The 18305-nt window shown below is 43.3% G+C and overlaps 2 protein-coding genes and 1 long non-coding RNA gene across 3 annotated transcripts in view; 1 reads left to right on the top strand and 2 right to left on the bottom strand.

Annotated features, from left to right (window-relative positions):
* The window catches only part of Nop56 (Nop56 ribonucleoprotein), a 45903-nt gene extending 38683 nt beyond the window's left edge, over positions 1-7220 (bottom strand). Inside the window, exons 1-3 of the mRNA XM_065430384.1 lie at positions 7063-7220; positions 6225-6429; positions 1319-1486 (exon numbers count right to left, since the gene is read on the bottom strand). Of these exons, the coding sequence (XP_065286456.1) occupies positions 1319-1486; positions 6225-6429; positions 7063-7065 (376 nt within the window). The 5' untranslated portion in view covers positions 7066-7220. The remainder of the gene's footprint in view (positions 1-1318; positions 1487-6224; positions 6430-7062) is intronic.
* A 1055-nt stretch (positions 7221-8275) lies between these two features.
* Positions 8276-18305, top strand: part of l(3)73Ah (lethal (3) 73Ah) — a 33910-nt gene continuing 23880 nt past the window's right edge. The window contains exons 1-6 of the mRNA XM_065430391.1: positions 8276-8553; positions 10111-10216; positions 10553-10649; positions 10720-10775; positions 16576-16644; positions 16726-16952. Of these exons, the coding sequence (XP_065286463.1) occupies positions 8371-8553; positions 10111-10216; positions 10553-10649; positions 10720-10775; positions 16576-16644; positions 16726-16952 (738 nt within the window). The 5' untranslated portion in view covers positions 8276-8370. The remainder of the gene's footprint in view (positions 8554-10110; positions 10217-10552; positions 10650-10719; positions 10776-16575; positions 16645-16725; positions 16953-18305) is intronic.
* LOC139054323 (uncharacterized) overlaps positions 12460-18305 on the bottom strand; it is a 45830-nt gene continuing 39984 nt past the window's right edge. Inside the window, exon 3 of the long non-coding RNA XR_011511139.1 lies at positions 12460-12564. This is a non-coding gene — a long non-coding RNA (uncharacterized lncRNA). The remainder of the gene's footprint in view (positions 12565-18305) is intronic.

The raw sequence follows: 18305 nt of genomic DNA, 5'->3' as shown, positions 1-18305 counted from the left end.
ATTTCGGTTAAGCAGTACTACCGTTTAGTACATACTTTTTCGGAGCTCCGGCCAACTACGGTTTAACGAGGTTTCATAATAAAAATATAATTGCATTGTATTGTAAGACGGAAGAAAATGCTATTTGTCCAATTCTGTTTGACTTTTTAGAAAAAAGGACTCACTGACGTTACTTCTGACGACGAAGGTAATCAAAATGTTTCACTTTCGCTGGACTCTGTGCCGCCTGTGCTTTCGCATTTCAGTAGTTGCGCTATTGTGTAGGGATGCACTGTTTCTGCCGGCTCGCAAAACTCACACAGACTGCAAGTAGCAGGGAATGCCACGTCTATGTGATGTTGCGGGACGCCCGAATCCAATGCTCTGTCCTGGTTCAGTTTCTCCATGGTCGCGCATTTGTGTTTTGCCCAAGAAACCTTAATGGCGTCTTACTCACTGATGGCAGTAAAGGGCAGTGATAGCATATGCAACATCACCACTCCCCACTTGGGGGCAGGCAATTGGAATTGTGCTAAAGGTATGTGAACCCTTCAGACGTGAACCATCCTTCTGTTCAACTAGTATGTCTTTTCTTGGCATGAAGCAAGCTCTGCGAGGTTCCTGGAATTAGCAGTCCACGTTGACTTAATATTTGCCTTTAGTGTCCCTTAAAACCTGCCAAAAGCTATGTTTACTACTGGTATGAAGTAAAGGTATTTTGTTTACATAGAAGTAAAAGACACCTCCACTCTGAAATTTGGTGTCAGTAGTACCCATTAATACACAAAAACCTCTGGCCAACTTCACACAACACACACGTGAATGCATACAACCATGCTAGCTACTATTGCTAAGGAGCCAGTACACTTTCTAAAGTGCGCTGCATCCATAAAAGCATATGTCACGAAACAATGAAAACTAGTGTAGCCAAATTGCACAAAATTATTCCGTATAATTATGTGCAACATTACCTTCAACCTTACACTAGTACATACATGTTCCTATTGTGCAAATTGCTCAACACATTATCGCTATAGTGATAACACTTATTCACATTTCATGAACAATGATTGCAACTTTTTCCGTCACTGGGATATTGAAGAGTGTGATGGAACCAAATATGAAAATGCACAAGGTGCAAAAATGGACAAACATTAGGCCTTGCAAGAACACAAAGGGCCCATAGTGGGATGTTCACATCAAGGCCCACAGAACTAAATTTACAAGGCATTTCTGGCAAGTCAGCTTAAAGGGACCAGAAGGTGCCATGAAATTGCAAGCGCTCATTGTAAAATTATTTCAAAGTTCTGTGCACATTTAAAACGCATGCACACCTCACCTCTGATGACTTCTGGAACTACGCCTGTGTGCTGGCAAGAGATTCCCATAGACTCCTGAACAGTCATTGCCAATTTCGAGTCACCAACGCCAAGAATCACCTTGCTCTTTTTTGTCGATTTGGGAACATTTGTTTCCAAAAAGGTCTGCAGATCATCATGAACCACACCTGGAAGTATACACTGGAGTTAAGAAACCCACTGCCCATGGACCTGCCTAAAGCTTGTTGAGTGCTAGCGCACAAGGCCTGCACTGGCATGGCACTAATGCAAGATGTACTGGTACAGTTGCCTCCTATACAGACAAGTTGTACTACGTTCACCACGACAGCTGCACCCAGTTCAGCACCTGCTGTGGCACTCCCTGATATTCTAGGCCATATGTCGAAAGCACCGGGGCCAAGTGGCCAGCTATGAAGAGTTGCTCTGTTTTTTGTCTGTGGAGACTGGCAGCATCTTGCAGAACACCCTACACCTTGACCGTGGAGCACCTTGGATGGCTAGGCTGCTATCTCGTATGCACTCTAAAACCTTAGATTCGGCTTCTCCTCACACGATTGGCCTAGGCCACGATATCGGCGCAGCTTAGGCCAATCCCGTCCAATCACGTGAGGCGAAATCGAACGTCGGCTTTTCGAACGTGTACAAGATAGCAGCCCTGGTCAACTTATTCATTTCCCAATCCACCTATCCATCACCCTATAGGCTAATGAGCCAGTCTTAGTAAATAAGGCTTGATCATAATAAGGAGCATGCAATATGCCTGCTCTATCAATGATTCTGGGTTGCCTAAAAAAAAGTTGCGACATACGGCCCTGTGTCTACATAGTGACATTACCACACCTGCCAATTTGTGAACTTTCAAATTCGTAAAATCCCACAGACAAGACAAAAAGGGGGCAGGGAAAAGAAGAACAGCCATCCAGGGAGGGTTGCCGCGTGTTCCATAGGAGCAGGCAATACAACCTGAACAGCTACATTCTGCAGCTGGCAAGAGGCAGCAACACAAGTTAAAATTAACCCTGCCTTGGCAGCCACCTGCATCCCCATAAATGAAGGCAACTTTGGATTCTCATTTTGTGCTCTTTTCTCATTCGTGTTCTCATTTTGCACTCTTCAGCAATAGTGGCCATTTGTTCTTCCCTTCCTTTGATGCAATTATGTTGAAGAGACATGTGCACAAAGATATTGGAAATGCATGCAAAAGCTACGAAAAGCAACACCATAACTGTGCTTGTCCGTTTCTGCTGTAACCTAGAAATGTTTCAGGTTGCACACACAACCCGTATGACACAAACTTCCAAAACGCACTGCTGGATTAGCTTCTAACTTGCACACCTTGATGCTAAACAGTGAACAGCCTTGATGGAACTGAGGTCTCATACTTACACAAACAAGCTCTGCACCCTCATTAGCTTTTTGATGCTTCTCCAACTCACAATGGTGCACATTCATTTGGTTTAATTTGCCATGTTTTAGTAAATGCACCATTCTGTGCAGCCAGCCATTAGTATAAATACAGTGTATGGCTGCTGCTTGCTATACATTTGGCCATTACACAAGCACACCAGTGGACACACGTAATAAGCAGATTAATAATGCAATGTTTTTTTTTTTTGTATGAGGTGCTCTAAGCAAAGTGCCAATAAACTTGCTCAAAGCAAGTATCCCTCTTTCAACACAAGGTTTGGGGACTGACTAATGACACTTTTTCATGAACAGATGTGAACACTTGATACAAGATTACTAAAATTGCAAAATGAGACTAAATTTAGAAGCTTGAGGAAAATTTGGGAATTGGTTGGTATGCATTACATACTGTCAAGGACAAAGCTGCACAGCACTCCTTTATTCTCAATTAAAACCCTCACCGTTAATATACCTTTGGTCGCTGCCGCACTCACCTGCCTTACCCCCTCTCCCCTTTGGAAGAAGCCTATCTTTTTATACTGTGCAGAGGAAAGCATATATCGCCTAGCACGTGGACACCAGAAGCCAAACACTGCACAGACCTGGATTTATACATTAAGTTATTCTCAAAGGAAATTCTAAAGCTAGCATGGCATTGCAGGAAACGAAAAAATTTGTACCCCCCTTGGCACCAAATCCTTAAAAAAGTCGTGGAAAAAAATGATACTGTAATAAAACCAGCAGAGAAAGGCGACAGTATCGCAATTTGGCCTATAGAAATGTACAAGAATGAAGCCTCCAAACAAGTGCGCAACAACACACATTACAGAAAACTCAACCCTAACCCAACTTCGGACTACAGCAATCCTGTGCAAAGCACAATAGTGGAGCTCCTGTTCAGGAAACTAATCCCACAATCTGAATATCACTTCATAATGCCCAAAAACAAAGAAGCAGGCCGCTTTTAACTTCTTACAAAAATACATAAGGTTTCCAAAAAAGAAATATTTACAGCAGAAATCCCAGGTCTGCCAATAGCATCTAATAACACACCTACCAAGTCACTATCTAAATTCTTAAATCACCACCTGTCAAAAATCCCCACCAACCTCCCGCCGCACTTCCTTCAATTAGTGACTGCATCAATGCCAACCAAATCCTTTCTGATCGCACTATTCTAGTCACTTTGGATGCTTCTTCCCTTTACGCTAACATAGCCATGAATGAAGGAATTGAAGCTGTATCGAAATCCCTTGTAGTCAATCCCCAAGCACACACTCCTGAAGTTTACCTGTCACTCCTTAGGTTAGTTCTCCTGCTCAACTACTTCAAATTTGATTGTATTAACTACCTGCAATGTTTTGGCACTAGTATAGGAACACCATTCGCTCCCACGTATGCGAACATTTTCATGGGACAGCTTGAAGCAGACCTGTTGAAATCGTGCCCTTTAAAACCCCACACCTATCTGCATCACATTGCCGACGTAGTTATAATATGGGAACACGGCACAAGCATGTTAATCAACTTAATTAGCCATTTCAGTCGCTTTCACCGGAGTATTAAATTTACTGCTCACTGCTCTCCTTGTAAAACCAACTTCCTCAAAACGACGGTCTACATAGAAAACGGAAAACACTTTACTGGAAGCCTATGGATGGCCAGCAATATTTAGACTACAGCAATGATCACACGCAACACTGCAAGCAAGGAATTTTTTGTCGGACAAGCACGATGAATAAGAATGTGTAGTGAAGCGAATGATTATACCCACCACCTAAACGACCTTCAAACAATGCTAGCAGGAAGAAACTATCCACAAGTTGCTCTCGACAGAACTTATGATGTCACATTAAGATTGGAGAGACAGTCAGAATTTGCTAAGAAACAGCCTACACCAGAATTTGACAGACCGCCAGCATTAATAACAAAATATTCTAATGCCCTCCCAAATATTAACAACATCTCACGAAAATACCACCCAATATTATCAAGTAATGAGCGCCTGAGAAAAGTGTTCCCACGTGTGCCAAGGGTTACCTATGGCCGCCACAGAAACTTTAAAGACATTTTAGTGCACACAAGTCGGCCAACCTTATAAACCCGTAATAAAAGCATGTTGTCGCCCAAGGTGCAAAACCTGCAGGCACCTCCAAAGTAATATTAAAATTAAAAGCACCACAAATAGTTATACACACGAAGTGAAAACTAGCTAAGTACAAGTTCAGACGTGATTTAAATACTTGAATGTTCCTTCTGTAAGAAACAATACATTAGTGAAACGGGACAATCAATGAACCTCAGGTTAAATGGGCATTGCGTGGACAAAGCTAAAAAGCTTACCAAAGCAGCCGCTGAGCATTTCAACGAACCAGGTCATAATTTTGATGAACTCTACATCTTACAAATTTCCATTCTGACAAGAAAGAAAATAGAGAATCATACCTTATCCATAAGTTTCAAGACATTGCAACCAATAGACATACATGTTTTAAAGGGAGCTTGAGAATCTATTCGCTATGCTAAATTTCAAGCCATAGGCAACAACACTTAGTTTGGTTGCTTAGTGGATTTTCTGCCATTTCTTTCTTTTATATATGTATTTATTTCATTTCAGTAATTAATTATTTTTTGACGAGCATCGTTTTCTGCCGCTTTATTATCCCTTTTGGAGACACGATGGCCCACAACCACCAGCGAAGCAAGTAATAGAAGGGTGCTGTGCACACGGCCGTTGACACGCCGGCTGAAACACAGCGGTGTCACTGGCCTTGCGCACAGCATTCCTTTATTCTCAATTCTACACCTTTGCCGCTAACAAACCTTCGGTCAATGCCGCACACATTTGCCTTACTCCCTCTCCCTTTTAGAACCCTATTTATATATATATACTGCACTGAGAAAAGCATATGTCACTTTGTAGAAGACAAGTCCACTTGTCGAAATGTTGGCTGCGCTTTTACCTTGTTCTCATTTTGCTCATCGTCTTTAATTTACATACTGACACACAGATTGAGCCAGTCCAGTATTTATGTTGTGACCAATATAGATGTGTTCATTCCAAAATTCAAGGAATACGTTAACTCATAATGTACACTCTACACTAATAGAAAGGGAATGTTTCAACTGTGTTGAAATGGGAATACTTGCAAACATGCAGGTCAGGACCTCACTAACTGCTATTTGTTATGTTGAAGAATCCCACCCTTGAAACTTTCTCTAGAAGCACACAAGGAAAATTACTGACTTTGAACACATATCGAGCGTTCCCTTTCATATTGGCGGAGTGTACACCAAGGTTTTTTAACAGCGCTTGTACAAGAAACTCTTCAAGACAACAAAAGAATAAGGAGCGCCTAACAATGGGCGCTACTCTCTGTTCTAGTCTAAACAGGCCATTCTACTGTTCACAAACGAAACTTCGCCCCAGCCACGGCTCTAGTTTAATTGGACCCCTTGTTCCGAAAAATATGGCGCAATACAAAGAAGTGAACCTGCCTTCAGTGACACAATTCATGTTCTCCAATGCGTTCACTGCTGTGCGAAATGGGAAAAACGCTATCAGATGCACGAGCGACTTGAACTTGTTGAAGTCGAGGACGCTCTTTTCCACCTGAGGTAGCGCCATGCCGACCTCCTCGAACTCCTTGACTCGAAAGAGCGCATATCCCACAGCGTGCTCAAAGAGCACGTAGAGCTGAGACTGCAACGAGACCGGGACAACATCGTTAACTCGCACGTGTTCCGCATTCAATGTCAATGCGCACAAATCACAACTTAGTCACTGTATAGCAGTAAGTTCCTGCAACAAGCATCCCACAGCGTGCTCAAAGAGCACGTAGAGCTGAGACTGCAACGAGACCGGGACAACATCGTTAACTCGCACGTGTTCCGCATTCAATGTCAATGCGCACAAATCACAACTTAGTCACTGTATAGCAGTAAGTTCCTGCAACAAGCATCGTGACACTCACTCACAGTTTACTCAGCAAAGCAAATGTTATCAAGAATTTGCAACTACAGGTGTTTGAAAAGTTACAAGAACCTGTGAAACAGCACAGCATAAAACTGACAGAACATTTTTTGCATGCATGCAGCGAAGTGAGAATACTGTCCTTGATTATCGAGATTTCACACGTGACGATGCCAAGAGACACAAGACATAAATGTAGTTACAGTAGGAATCTGCCAATTTTTGCCAACTTCGCACATAAACATCGCAGTCGTCCCGCAATTTAACCAAACCCATCAGCAACGACAATGCCTCAAAATATCCGCCGTGTTTATAGCATGCCACTAACAACTATAATCGGAAAAGACACAAACATATATTTACCATTGTTGCAACTTCCTTAACGACGACGCACCATACCACAAGTAGAACACGTTGCCGCCACGCTTAAGCCTAGCTTGCTAGCTGAGCAACACAACAGCACAGAAACAACGTGCACGGCATGCCGTCTGCGGCCTCCGGCAGCATCATGGCAGCATGGAGGGTATGGGTGACTTACAACGAGAAATTGGCATAAAGTAATAAAATAATATAACTAAATTAACCAATTTAAAAGTGTAAATACAATTACGTTTATATAAAAATGAGTTTATTATGGTAAATTTTAGTAAAAAATACATACTGTGATTAGCGAAGCCACTTGCCGTGTTTCACTTTTTCTGAGCCGACTCCGCGCTATCATGCCGGAAAAATAAATAGCGAAAAAAGGTAGAACAACAATACGGCGGTCGAGTGCAGCTTCGTTGCACGGCCGCATGCATCCGTGAATAGCTAACGTAACATTTGTTGTCGATGGTTTCTGCACAATTTCTATTAGTTTTGCTTCTTGCAGTCGCCAAAGGTACTTACAACTTCTCCGACGTTGCTTTGCCTCGTACTTTGCCAAACAGAGCGGTGAATACCAACTGTAAGCCTTGTGACATGCTTTGCCCCCTCTTGTAAAGCAGTCACGGCGTACAGAGCGAGTTCTCCAAATAAATTGGATGCTCATCTACTGATATGTGAGCAGACGAAGCCGAGAAACAACTAGTGCTTCATGGTTTTCATTCCCCAGGAGTCCTTATCAAGACAGGTAATCGTGCTTGCTTTCTCTATTAACCAATGTGCGTGTCGTTGCATGCGAATGCAAACAAGTTTATCGTGGGCGTAAAACGCTAAGCTTTGTCAGACAGGTAAACCGCGAACGTTCATTTGTCCTTACGTTTGTTTCGCCTCAGCAGTAAGACGACTGTTGTGTGCACCTCGACGCGAAAAGCCGATGCGTTGTGCTTGTAATCGCGTCTGCTTTTCGGTACGAGTGCTTACCTGGTCACCTCGGTCACTTTTTTGATTTTGGTCTGGAAGGGTTCTCCTTTGATCCCGGTGTCTTGGTTAACGTTGCAGCTTCTTTGCGAATAGATTTAATCGCACTGTACTGTTTTCGCTTATTGGTGCACGTTAACGAAAGCGCGCCTGAACGCTGTGACCAGCTGAAGAAGAGCGCACGTGCAGAGCCACTCGTGCTGTCTTGCGCGGAATCGAGCATTTGTACGCGCGAGACAGCGTTCATTTTTTTTTGGAACGTGTTACGCGTGCGGAACGTTTCGAGCTCTCTCTGCAGTGGAGACTAACGACTGCGAGCTTTTTGGAGATATGGAGCAGCTGCCTTTTCAATGTTACGAGGCACAAGGGATTGCGCGAGGACTTCTCGAAATTTACGGTACAGAGGAGCCAATGGAGATCGAATCCCCCGAAAACTGCATGATACCCGACGACATGAAGCGATCACTCTCCTTGCCCTCGCGCTGCTGGCAAGACGTGCTCGTTCCGTCTAAGGTAATCGCTTTGGGTTCATTTGTTCTATCAGAATTAGTTCACAATTCCAACCGTGAAATAGGTCTCGACGTTGCCTAACATCGCCCATGTCAAGTGCATCATCGAATGGTCAAGTGCAGCAAGTCTGGCTTTAATTGACGAAATACAGGCACTTATGTTAACATTTCATGCATTTCTAGAGCTTTAAAGAAGTAAGAAAAGAGAAAAAAGGGCAGGTGTAGATGTAGAGCCTAGACGTTAGTGGCACATACCCACGCTGGGGGATTGGCCAAGAACCAGGTAGTTCCATACAACAAAAAGAATAATAAAATAACTAGACAAAATTGGTGAATAGGTACATGGGAAGTAATAGGTAGATTCAAGCTTATGATTTTAATGGAATGTAGGAATAAATGAAAAAAAAATGGCTGTGGCTTAGGTAAGGTTAAGCCCAGGATGCGAAGCATACTAGCCTTTATTTTAGTTGTTGAACCACTGTTTAGCCTGGTGAACTGCTGTTGCTTGGCTATATTTGGTTCGGCTAGACGAAGAAACAACTCATGCATTACTTCTTCGCCTTCAAGAGTGGAACGCGACAGCGTTCCCGTCGACCCGCCAAGGGGTGTAAGACAATGGGCTACAGGGCAGCGACTACGCGCCCCGCATTGGACGCGGTGAGCGTCGAGCAAAGCAGCGTTCGGCGCGGCAACGAAATGTGCGCCTGAGCAAGAGACGCACGCCTTAGAAACAGCGCGTTTCTAAGGCAACACCGCATTCACTAGAGGCGCTTTTGTACCGCTTTGAAGCGTTGTACTCGTGGCTCAGTGGTAGCGTCTCCGTCCCACACTCCGGAGACCCTGGTTCGATTCCCACCCAGCCCGTCTTGCAAGAGTTGAGCCAAAGCCACTTCTCCTCTGTCGTGATGTCACGGTGTCACGTGATTTCATGGTCACCGCCGCGCCTGAGGAGCTGGGTTGAGCCCTCGTAATATGCTTCGCATAAAAATACAGCTAATGGATCTTGTAGAAGTATAACAAAACCTGAAGTTTTGGTCTTGTAGTTGAAATCTTTCTGACCCTGCAATAAAATCGCCAACCTTCCTGTCGCTGTGCCCAAGGGCCGAGGCCCCCAAAAGATAGTTCCTAGATAGGAACAGCGTTTCTAAGGGTTTTTTTTTTTTGCGATTCAGAATATCTTTGACATTCAATGAGAAAATGATCTGTTGATTCATGTTCCCTGCAAGAGGGACAGTTTAGTGAAAGAGCCAGACCAGCTCTGTGAAAGTAAAATTTTAGAAATGGAATTTGGCAGCGTAGTCTATGGATTGCAACTTCAAGTGCTCGCGTTTGACAGAATTGTCCAGCATCCTACCTGTCCATAAATCTTGCCTCTTCTCTTAATTTTCCCTATTTCCTTAAAGCGCAGGAAATGCGTGAAAAATATATTCCAACTAGCCCAGCCGTCCACTTCAAGCACTTATGTCGGCCGTGTTGAGCTGGTGTGTTGTGGCCCGAGCTGTGATGGTTATGTTTTTTGTTGCACATTTTAACATTACTGCCTCTTACATGTGTTCTGCAGATGGAAAGGCGGATACGATTAAAAACGCTCAACAATCACATCATTTGCAAGATATGCAAGGGGTATTTAATCGACGCTACTACAGTCACAGAATGTCTGCACACATGTAAGTACCTTTGCATGACTGCTTAAATGAAACTTTGGGCTGCCAGTGTGTTAGCACACAATATGTTCAAATGGCAGAAGTGAAAACGACAGACAAGAAAAGGAGACTGGGATAATCACAGTGGTTCACTAACAACTGAATAGTTTATTTCTTGAGCGCACAGAATAAAAACTGGCTGTACAATTGTACAACCAATATATATTCTGCGTGGTCAGGAAACGTGAACGTACCCGACTCCTTTTCTTGTTCGTTGTTCATTGTGTTCTCTCGTGCCATTTGCTGCTGTAGTGGACCAACTGTCCCAACAATGCGTTTTGATCTGTTACCTTGTTCTAGTCTGTAAAAGCTGCCTGGTCAAACATTTGGAGGACAACAACACATGCCCAACCTGTGAAATTGTAATCCATCAAAGCTATCCCCTACAGTACATCAGGTATGACTTGAGTGGTCTGCTGCACCGGAACACGCTTTGGAACTTTAGCTAACATTGTTTTTCCTTACAGCTACGACAGGACTATGCAGGACATTGTGTACAAGCTGGTGCCAAATCTTCAGTACAGTGAGTGAACCTTGGTTTTTATTTTAAGGGGCGCCAACCAGGCTTGGAACTACTTCAGCGCTCTGTGACTTCCCGAGATTTTGATGGCGTCCTCTTAGAACTAATTAATGGTTTATTGATAACGAAGGACTATGTTGCATTTGTAAAGGAACCGAAGCCAATCAAAAGAAAACTGACCAAGCGTGAAAATGCTTTGACATCTGGGATGTCATTACCGATGCTTGGTGTGAAATCCTGAAAGGACAGTTATGCTCATCATTGTCTACGCTAATAAACCTTATGCCAAATTGGTTCCTGGAAGAAAAAGGCGCTTATCTAGCATTTCTCATTAATGTCCTTTTAATGCTCTTCCCTCACGAAAACCGTCGCAGTTTCTTTGAGCTCCTGCATCTCAGCATGAAGTCGCATGCTTTATTCTTCACCACAGAGGCTGGATTTTGGTGCAAGCGAAGTACAAAGATGCTTGTATGCATAGATTTAGGTGTATGTTAAAGGTTCCCTGAAAGGGTTTAGACAAATTTTGTAGATGCGTAGGGTACAGCTACAATGAAACATTAGTGCCACAATTTAAAGGGACAGACAGCTGTTCGGAACATGAATCGAGATAACTCTGCTGATGGAATGATTCCCTATCGTAGTGGATAAAACGAACATGTTTTCCTCACTAAAGGTTAATATTAAGCCAAGCTAAAGTGATAGATTAGTGCTTGAAGATCTCTGAGTCGTCAATATTATCATGACCAGAGCCTTAATAATCGAAAAACTGAGGTAAATGCAGGACAAGATTGAAGACTCCCTCGGGACATTCAAGTACTTGCCCGATGATGAAAGCACTCCTCAGTTAAATTCTGTCACTAGTACACAACCACTCGTTGCAAAATACATCATTGTATTGTATTCTAAGACGAAATGAAATGCCACTTGTACAGTTCTATTCCGTTTTTAGAAAGGGGAACTAATTGAAATTACCCTTGACAATGGCAGGGGCGGTCGAAAGGCTTCGTTTTCGCTCCACACTGCGCCGCCCATGCTTTTGCGTTTCAGTAGTTTTGTTATCACGTACTGCTGCGATGGTTTTGCAGCTCACGAAACTCGCACAAACTGCAAGTAGCAGAGAACTCAGCTTCCATGTTATGTCGGGGGATGCCCGAACGGTCTACGCCACTTGACAAAAAAGCAGCTGCAACAGCGAATCCACCACTTTATCTTGGCTCAGTGCTGCCGTCTGTCGGGCGCCATTTTACTTACCGACGGTAGCAAAGGGTGATGGCGTATGCAATGTCGCCACTCCCCCCAGTTGGGTGGCGGGAGATTTGAATTTCTAAAGAAGTATTTGAAACCTTCAGATGCAATTTTTTCGTAAACGAAGTCCTCCATTGGCACGAAAAAATCGTTGCGAGGTTTCTGGAATGCTATTTGAACAGTCCACATTGACTTAGCACTTGCCTTCAGTGTCCCTTTAAATGTGGATTTACATTTTTAATTCGTCGCTAAAAGTGGCGAAAAATGACCTTTGGCACTCCACACAGCATAAACACGAAGCTGCACAAGAGGTCCATCACGTGACTTTCTACTAGTGTACGCATTTCCTTGTCTTTTTATAGTAAATTGCAGCATACTTTTTATTATTATTATAAGATTTTCCTGACTTACAATGTGCAGATAAGCCATTATTTGTACTCACCAAAAAAGTGGTGCTGGCTTCGTTTTCATTTTCGATGAGTTGGCTTGCTCATCTATCAACAGAATAACGATGACGGGGGCCAGCCAGCCATGACCTAGGCGTGTACTTGGGGAAAAGTGCGGTGCAAATATAAGAAATGTCTATGCAGCAATGCGAACTTATTGCAACAGCTTTTTATTTTCAAAAGTGGTTGAAGAAGTCAAAATGTAGGTGGTTAACCACAGTTACACACTCCCGTGAAAGGAGAAAGATGGGCAGCTTTCACAATTTGCAAGGTGGGCTATCGACAGCGCTCTCACTCCTCAGCGTTGCTGGAGGCAGAACTCTTACTATTTTAGAAGCTGCTCAGATAGAAAAATTCTGCTTATTAAATATCCACATGCTTTTGGAAGTAACTGCTGCAGATGTAAACACTACTGAGTGTGAGCTTTGCATCGCGCCATAAGAAACTCTGTCCTTAAAAATCGGTGACCCTTAAAGTGAAGTGTCTCATATTAAGAGAGCTATGGACGATTACACGTTGCTTTGTTTCCTGGCCATGGTTTTTCTCTCCGACTCATTTGTCGAGTGATGAGGGCTAAGCTCCGCCTTCACTGGCTCTGCATCATGACATGACGTCTACTTCTGATTGTCTTGGAGCCAGTACGTCAACCCTTTCCAACCTCCGCCAGCCGCCTGACCATCAATCTCCGTGACAGCTATCCAAGCAGCATGCATTGCGAGCGTTCCGGTAACCGCAAGCAACCTGGGCATTTTGACGGATGGGCAGAGGCGTAAACTAAAACCCCTAGATCCATACTATCGATATGGCGAAAGGGCTTTAATGTAAACGTGAGCAGCCTGCATGGTGCAGCCACCTGGTGGCGCAGAGCTTAACCAGCTAAACACAGAGCTACCATTGCTGTAAGAAACTGCAGAACATTTCAAACATTTAAAAAGAAGGAACTGAACTGCAAAACATTTCAAGCATTCAAAAAAGACAACATGTTCACAATTACACTCCTGCCAACAGGTTACACCACCAGAAAAGTAGAATACACTTGATTACTGCTATACTTGCTCTGTGTTTGTCTGGTTGAGCTCTGTGCCACCAGATGGCTTGCACCATGCAGGCCGTCCATGTTGGTGCCTCCGCTCACCTGGTAAAATGCCCAGTTTGCTAGCGCTTACTCAACTACCGGACACACCAAAACTCTCTATTATGGTAGTAATTTGGCGTGAAGTGATGGCCACAAACGTGTAGATGCCGGCGCCGATGCAATACCGAGAGCCCGATGCGCTACAGCCACTCTGCTCGCATGTTGCCTTACAGAGGGACACAACACCACAGCTTGACATGTTGCTGATTGCTAGATTTGCAGCCCACAACGTAACAAAGGTGATCTATGGTGCTCATGAAAAGAAAGCTCAAGACCAGCACTGACCTTGCAGCTTGTGTGAACACGGAGAACGTTGTTAATGCAAGCAGACGACACTTGCTCTGTGCCGGAAGTGCTTGAGTGCATTGATAAATTGTCGTGTATTCTCCTTTTGTTATTTTTTTGTAGAAACAAATTAACGAACCTTCCAACCATTACAAAAAACATTTGCTCACAATAAAGTTGGAAAAATTAGCAATGACGTGACCTGGGTAGCCAACCGGATAGCTTGCCCAACTGACGTCAGTTGGGCTAAAAGAGTCATTTGGGAGGGAGCGAATGAAATTTCGAAAAGCAGTGCCACTGTGATCGGTAACAATGCACATTTCATACAGAGTCGCTTAATGATCAGAAGGACCTATACCCTAGTCACTCAGTACGTGTCTACAAAATTGTTTCACGGTTACATTAAAGAACCCCTAGTGATCAACATTAATATGGAGCCGTCTACTACAGCATTCCTCGTAAAGATTGTCATCCACATGAATTGTAGCACGAAGCTATGAAGAAACTTTGTACTTTCCTCCACCTTGCGGGTTTCCGCAGAACTCATTTGCCATATATGTATATATATAATGGCAAATCATGGCAAATATATGGCAACTGACTGGTGATCTTCTCAGGACTCAGTTGCACTTCGCTCCTTGAGGAGGCAGCACGTATGTGCAGTGAGCTCCTGAATAACACTTTGCAATGTGATGAACATGCTTTAAATAATGGATCCAGGATCTCGAAGAGGCGCGAAGTAACTCTAATGGGTTTCTCTCGCATTTATTGCTACATCGCCAATGAATTTCTAGCATGTTAAACCCCACAATCAAATTTTTTCACTGTGCTTATGCTTGTGCCCTGTTAAGCACTGTTCTATGCTTCATGATAAATTCTAAATCATGATAAATCATGATAGTGATCTTAGTCAGTCTGGATTATAAATTACCATGGCAATCTTAATTTTACTTCTCATTTTGCTGCACTGGGAGTTAATACTTTAGATGCAAAGAATTCATGCTAATTCATGTGTAGCTTTCTTACAACCAGTTGTGTATGCTTCAAGTTAATGTCACGGTCATACGTTGACTTGGCTTTAACACCTCAAAGCACCACCTCAGGAGAGAAAGCCCACGCAGTGAATTTAAAATGATCAAGTGTGTTTAGGGTTTCTTTAAGCGTGAGTTATTTACTAATGCATCTGATGATGTGGTACAGTTGTGTGACAAAAGGTTTAAGTGCTTGCCACTGAACTCTTAATGCCATTCTAGCTGTACTTCATAATTCTTATGGCACTGTTCTCGATTCAGTTTTAGGATTCACTTTTAGGGTCTCGTCATCTGAGCAGAGAGAAGCTGTAATTTTCTGCAGCAAATGTCTTGGCCATACCTAAAAAAACTTGCAATGGGTTGCTTGATGTTCTTGAAACTGCGGAAACTGACAGTTGCCCTGATGATCACTAGAATGGTAACAGGTTTGAATCTGGTTTTAACTAATCACTTATGCCACAAATAATGTAAACCCTCCAGAGCAGCAAGTGGATGTATGTTACTTGGTACCTGCCACCTATAGCTCGATCACTGTATTGCTCAGCTGACTCTCTTTTACTGTTACCCTGTTAGCATGTTGCCCATTAGCAGGATTACCTTGCTACCCTGTTACTGCATAGACCCGTTTCATAATTGTAAAGCTAGCTTTCCTGTGAGACATTTTGCCTAACTAATGGCATTGTAAGTTTTGCAAACAGTGTGTACCATCAGCGTCAAATGAAGTGTGAACAGCGCAGCGTGTGACCCAAGCATAAGTGAAGGTATAGTGTGCGCCGTCAAGTCATCACCACCGACAAGTGCGCACATCCGGTTTGGCCGCACGGCGCTCGTTTGGGACTCAAACCAATGGCCAAAGGCGCTCGGCACACCCACGCTGGCCACCGTCGCGGCTGCCAGCAATCGGCAAACTTGCGCCCTGCTCAAGTTTGCGGATTGAAAGAATGAATATGGCACACAAGCGGCAAACCACATGAGCAAATCTACAACGATGACGGTGCAAACTGCACTACGCATGCCGCTGTTCGCGCCGGTGCACTGAACTGTGCGACTATACTCACTGTAAACTGGAAATTTTAGCTTCTCCTTTATTTTAATTTTCTCCCTTTAATATGTAAGAACCGGAACAGAAGCAAAAATATCTCACTGTAGGGGGATCGCGCGGTGCAGCCAAACCGGATGTGCATGCCTGTCAATGGTGATGACTGGACAGCGCGCACTATACCTTGACTTATGCTTGGGCCATGTGCTCCGCTGTTCACATTTCATTTTATGCTGATAGCACAAGCATACTTTTCTTGCATTGTGAGATGAAAAATGTATATGTGGCTCTCGTGATGAAACCATGTGCACGAGACAAGCTACAGCTTGTGCCACTGACAGTCCTTCATTTGAATGATCACTGGTGCCGCCATTGTAATTGGGCACATGTGCAGTGCAGAGAAACACACTTTCAAATTAGGAAAAAGGTCTATTGCTCACTTGCTTCATGATCGAAAAAAAATACTGTTTATTCAACTTTACCACATTCTTATGCTAACTAGAGAAGCTCTGCTTTTGTTGTGCAAGCATTATTTGCAGATTGGTGTCGCCATCTGTTGTAAAAGATTTAGGCATAGCTTTGTGCTGTGATAGCAGTTCATTTCTCTCTTTTCCCCCTTTAGATGAAATGAAGAGGGAGCGGGATTTCTACCGGCGCAAAGGTCTTCCTTGTCCCAAGGCCCACAATCCTGGTGAGTATGGTGGCTTAACGTTCGGGCATTAATTTAGCTTTCTGTGGCGATGGCTTAAGATATTGTTTTCAATCTCTATAGGGTTGCTCAATGAAAAGGATGCAGGCTCCAAAGCATCATCCTCGAAGGAGGATGAGGCAGATTGCCACAGATCAGATGAGCAGGTCAACATATTACTGGAATCTGACAGTGTCCAATTGAAGCAAATGCGTCGCAAGTTCATTCGGTGCTCGTCCCAGGCCACCATCACCCACTTGAAGAAGTTCATTGCAAAGAAGCTGTTCAACAACCTTGACAGATACAAAGAGGTATGACCTGCTGTGTTTCCATTTGATCTGCACATTTTGTTTTAGAGGCTCAAGGATGGATGGATGAATGTTATGAGCGTCCCCTGTGGAACGGGGCGGTGGGTTGTGCCACTACTGCCTAATGTCCTATCTAGCTTAAAAAAGAAGAAAAAACGCACGATGAATTCCCATAACCAAATTTTCTGGCCCCCTATTGTGAACTTTGTTTTTGTACGTCTCCGTTTTTTGTTGTTTCCCTACTTTTTTTCCACCAATCTTCCAATCGCCTCTTACTAACCTCTATTACGGACATGTTTACTTTCCCCCCTGCTCTCACTGAACCCAAGAGCTTCAATGAGTTCACTGGTGCCTAAATCGACCGCTGGGCAGATATCTTCACATTCTAATAAAACATGCTCCATCGTTTCCCTAGTTTTACCACAGCAAGCACATGCTTCTTGTTCGTTTTTTTATATCTCGCTTTATAGGTGCACGTTCTAAGGCATCCTGATCTCGCTTCGAAAAGTAATGAGCTTTCCTTTGAGTTCTTAATCTATTTTACTGTGCTCACTTCAAAACTTGTCAAGCCCATATCACCCTGCACAGCTTCATTTGTAACCTTCCCGTGAGCGCCCAATGCGAGGTGTCCCACTGACCTTTGGTTGCCATCGACTCCTGATCTAGAGTCATCTACAGTACCTTCTAGTGAAGTGAAGTTTATTCTTCTTTTCAAGGAAAGGAGGGGACCGGTACCCTTACAGCTTGCAGTAATATTATAAAGGCCAAAAATATGTACTAGTTACAGCAATATTTAATTTCCCATAAAGGGATATAAGTGATGTTTTTTTATACTAAATAATATGCAAATTTCTTTGCATTATCTTTGTGTACTGCATGGCCAAACACCCCGCCATCGCCGAGTCAAGATTGCAGAACATGCAAAATGCACCAATACTTTACTAGAGAAAGTAATGAATGGTAAAAGCACATGGACAGTAGTCTTGGCTGGCTTCAATTACTAGGTGTTACCTTGCATAGTGTGTAGGCACTTTCACAAATGATTGTTCTCTTTTAGTGCCATGTCTGCATTTGTAAAGCCAAATTCTATGCTTTGTAGAAATATTCACAAAGCATAAATTCATAAACATCAACAGCTTATCTCCACATTTATTTCCTCTTACATACCTCAGACATTTAAGTGGCTTGAAAGTATAGTAAGCGCAGTAAGAGTGCTTCACTTTCAATTTTCATTTGCTGCATCGGGAGCTCACAGAAATGGTTTTAGAATCCTTCACATTTTTCTTATCATTACATGCATGTTCATTGAATTCCGAGTGAAACATATCTCTGCCTGCAACTGAAAGCATGAATTTT

This window comes from Dermacentor albipictus, chromosome 1, assembly GCF_038994185.2.
Source record: "Dermacentor albipictus isolate Rhodes 1998 colony chromosome 1, USDA_Dalb.pri_finalv2, whole genome shotgun sequence".
Lineage (NCBI taxonomy): Eukaryota > Metazoa > Arthropoda > Arachnida > Ixodida > Ixodidae > Dermacentor > Dermacentor albipictus.
Note: the sequence above shows the minus strand (reverse complement) of the source record. Positions and strands in the feature narration are given on the sequence as shown.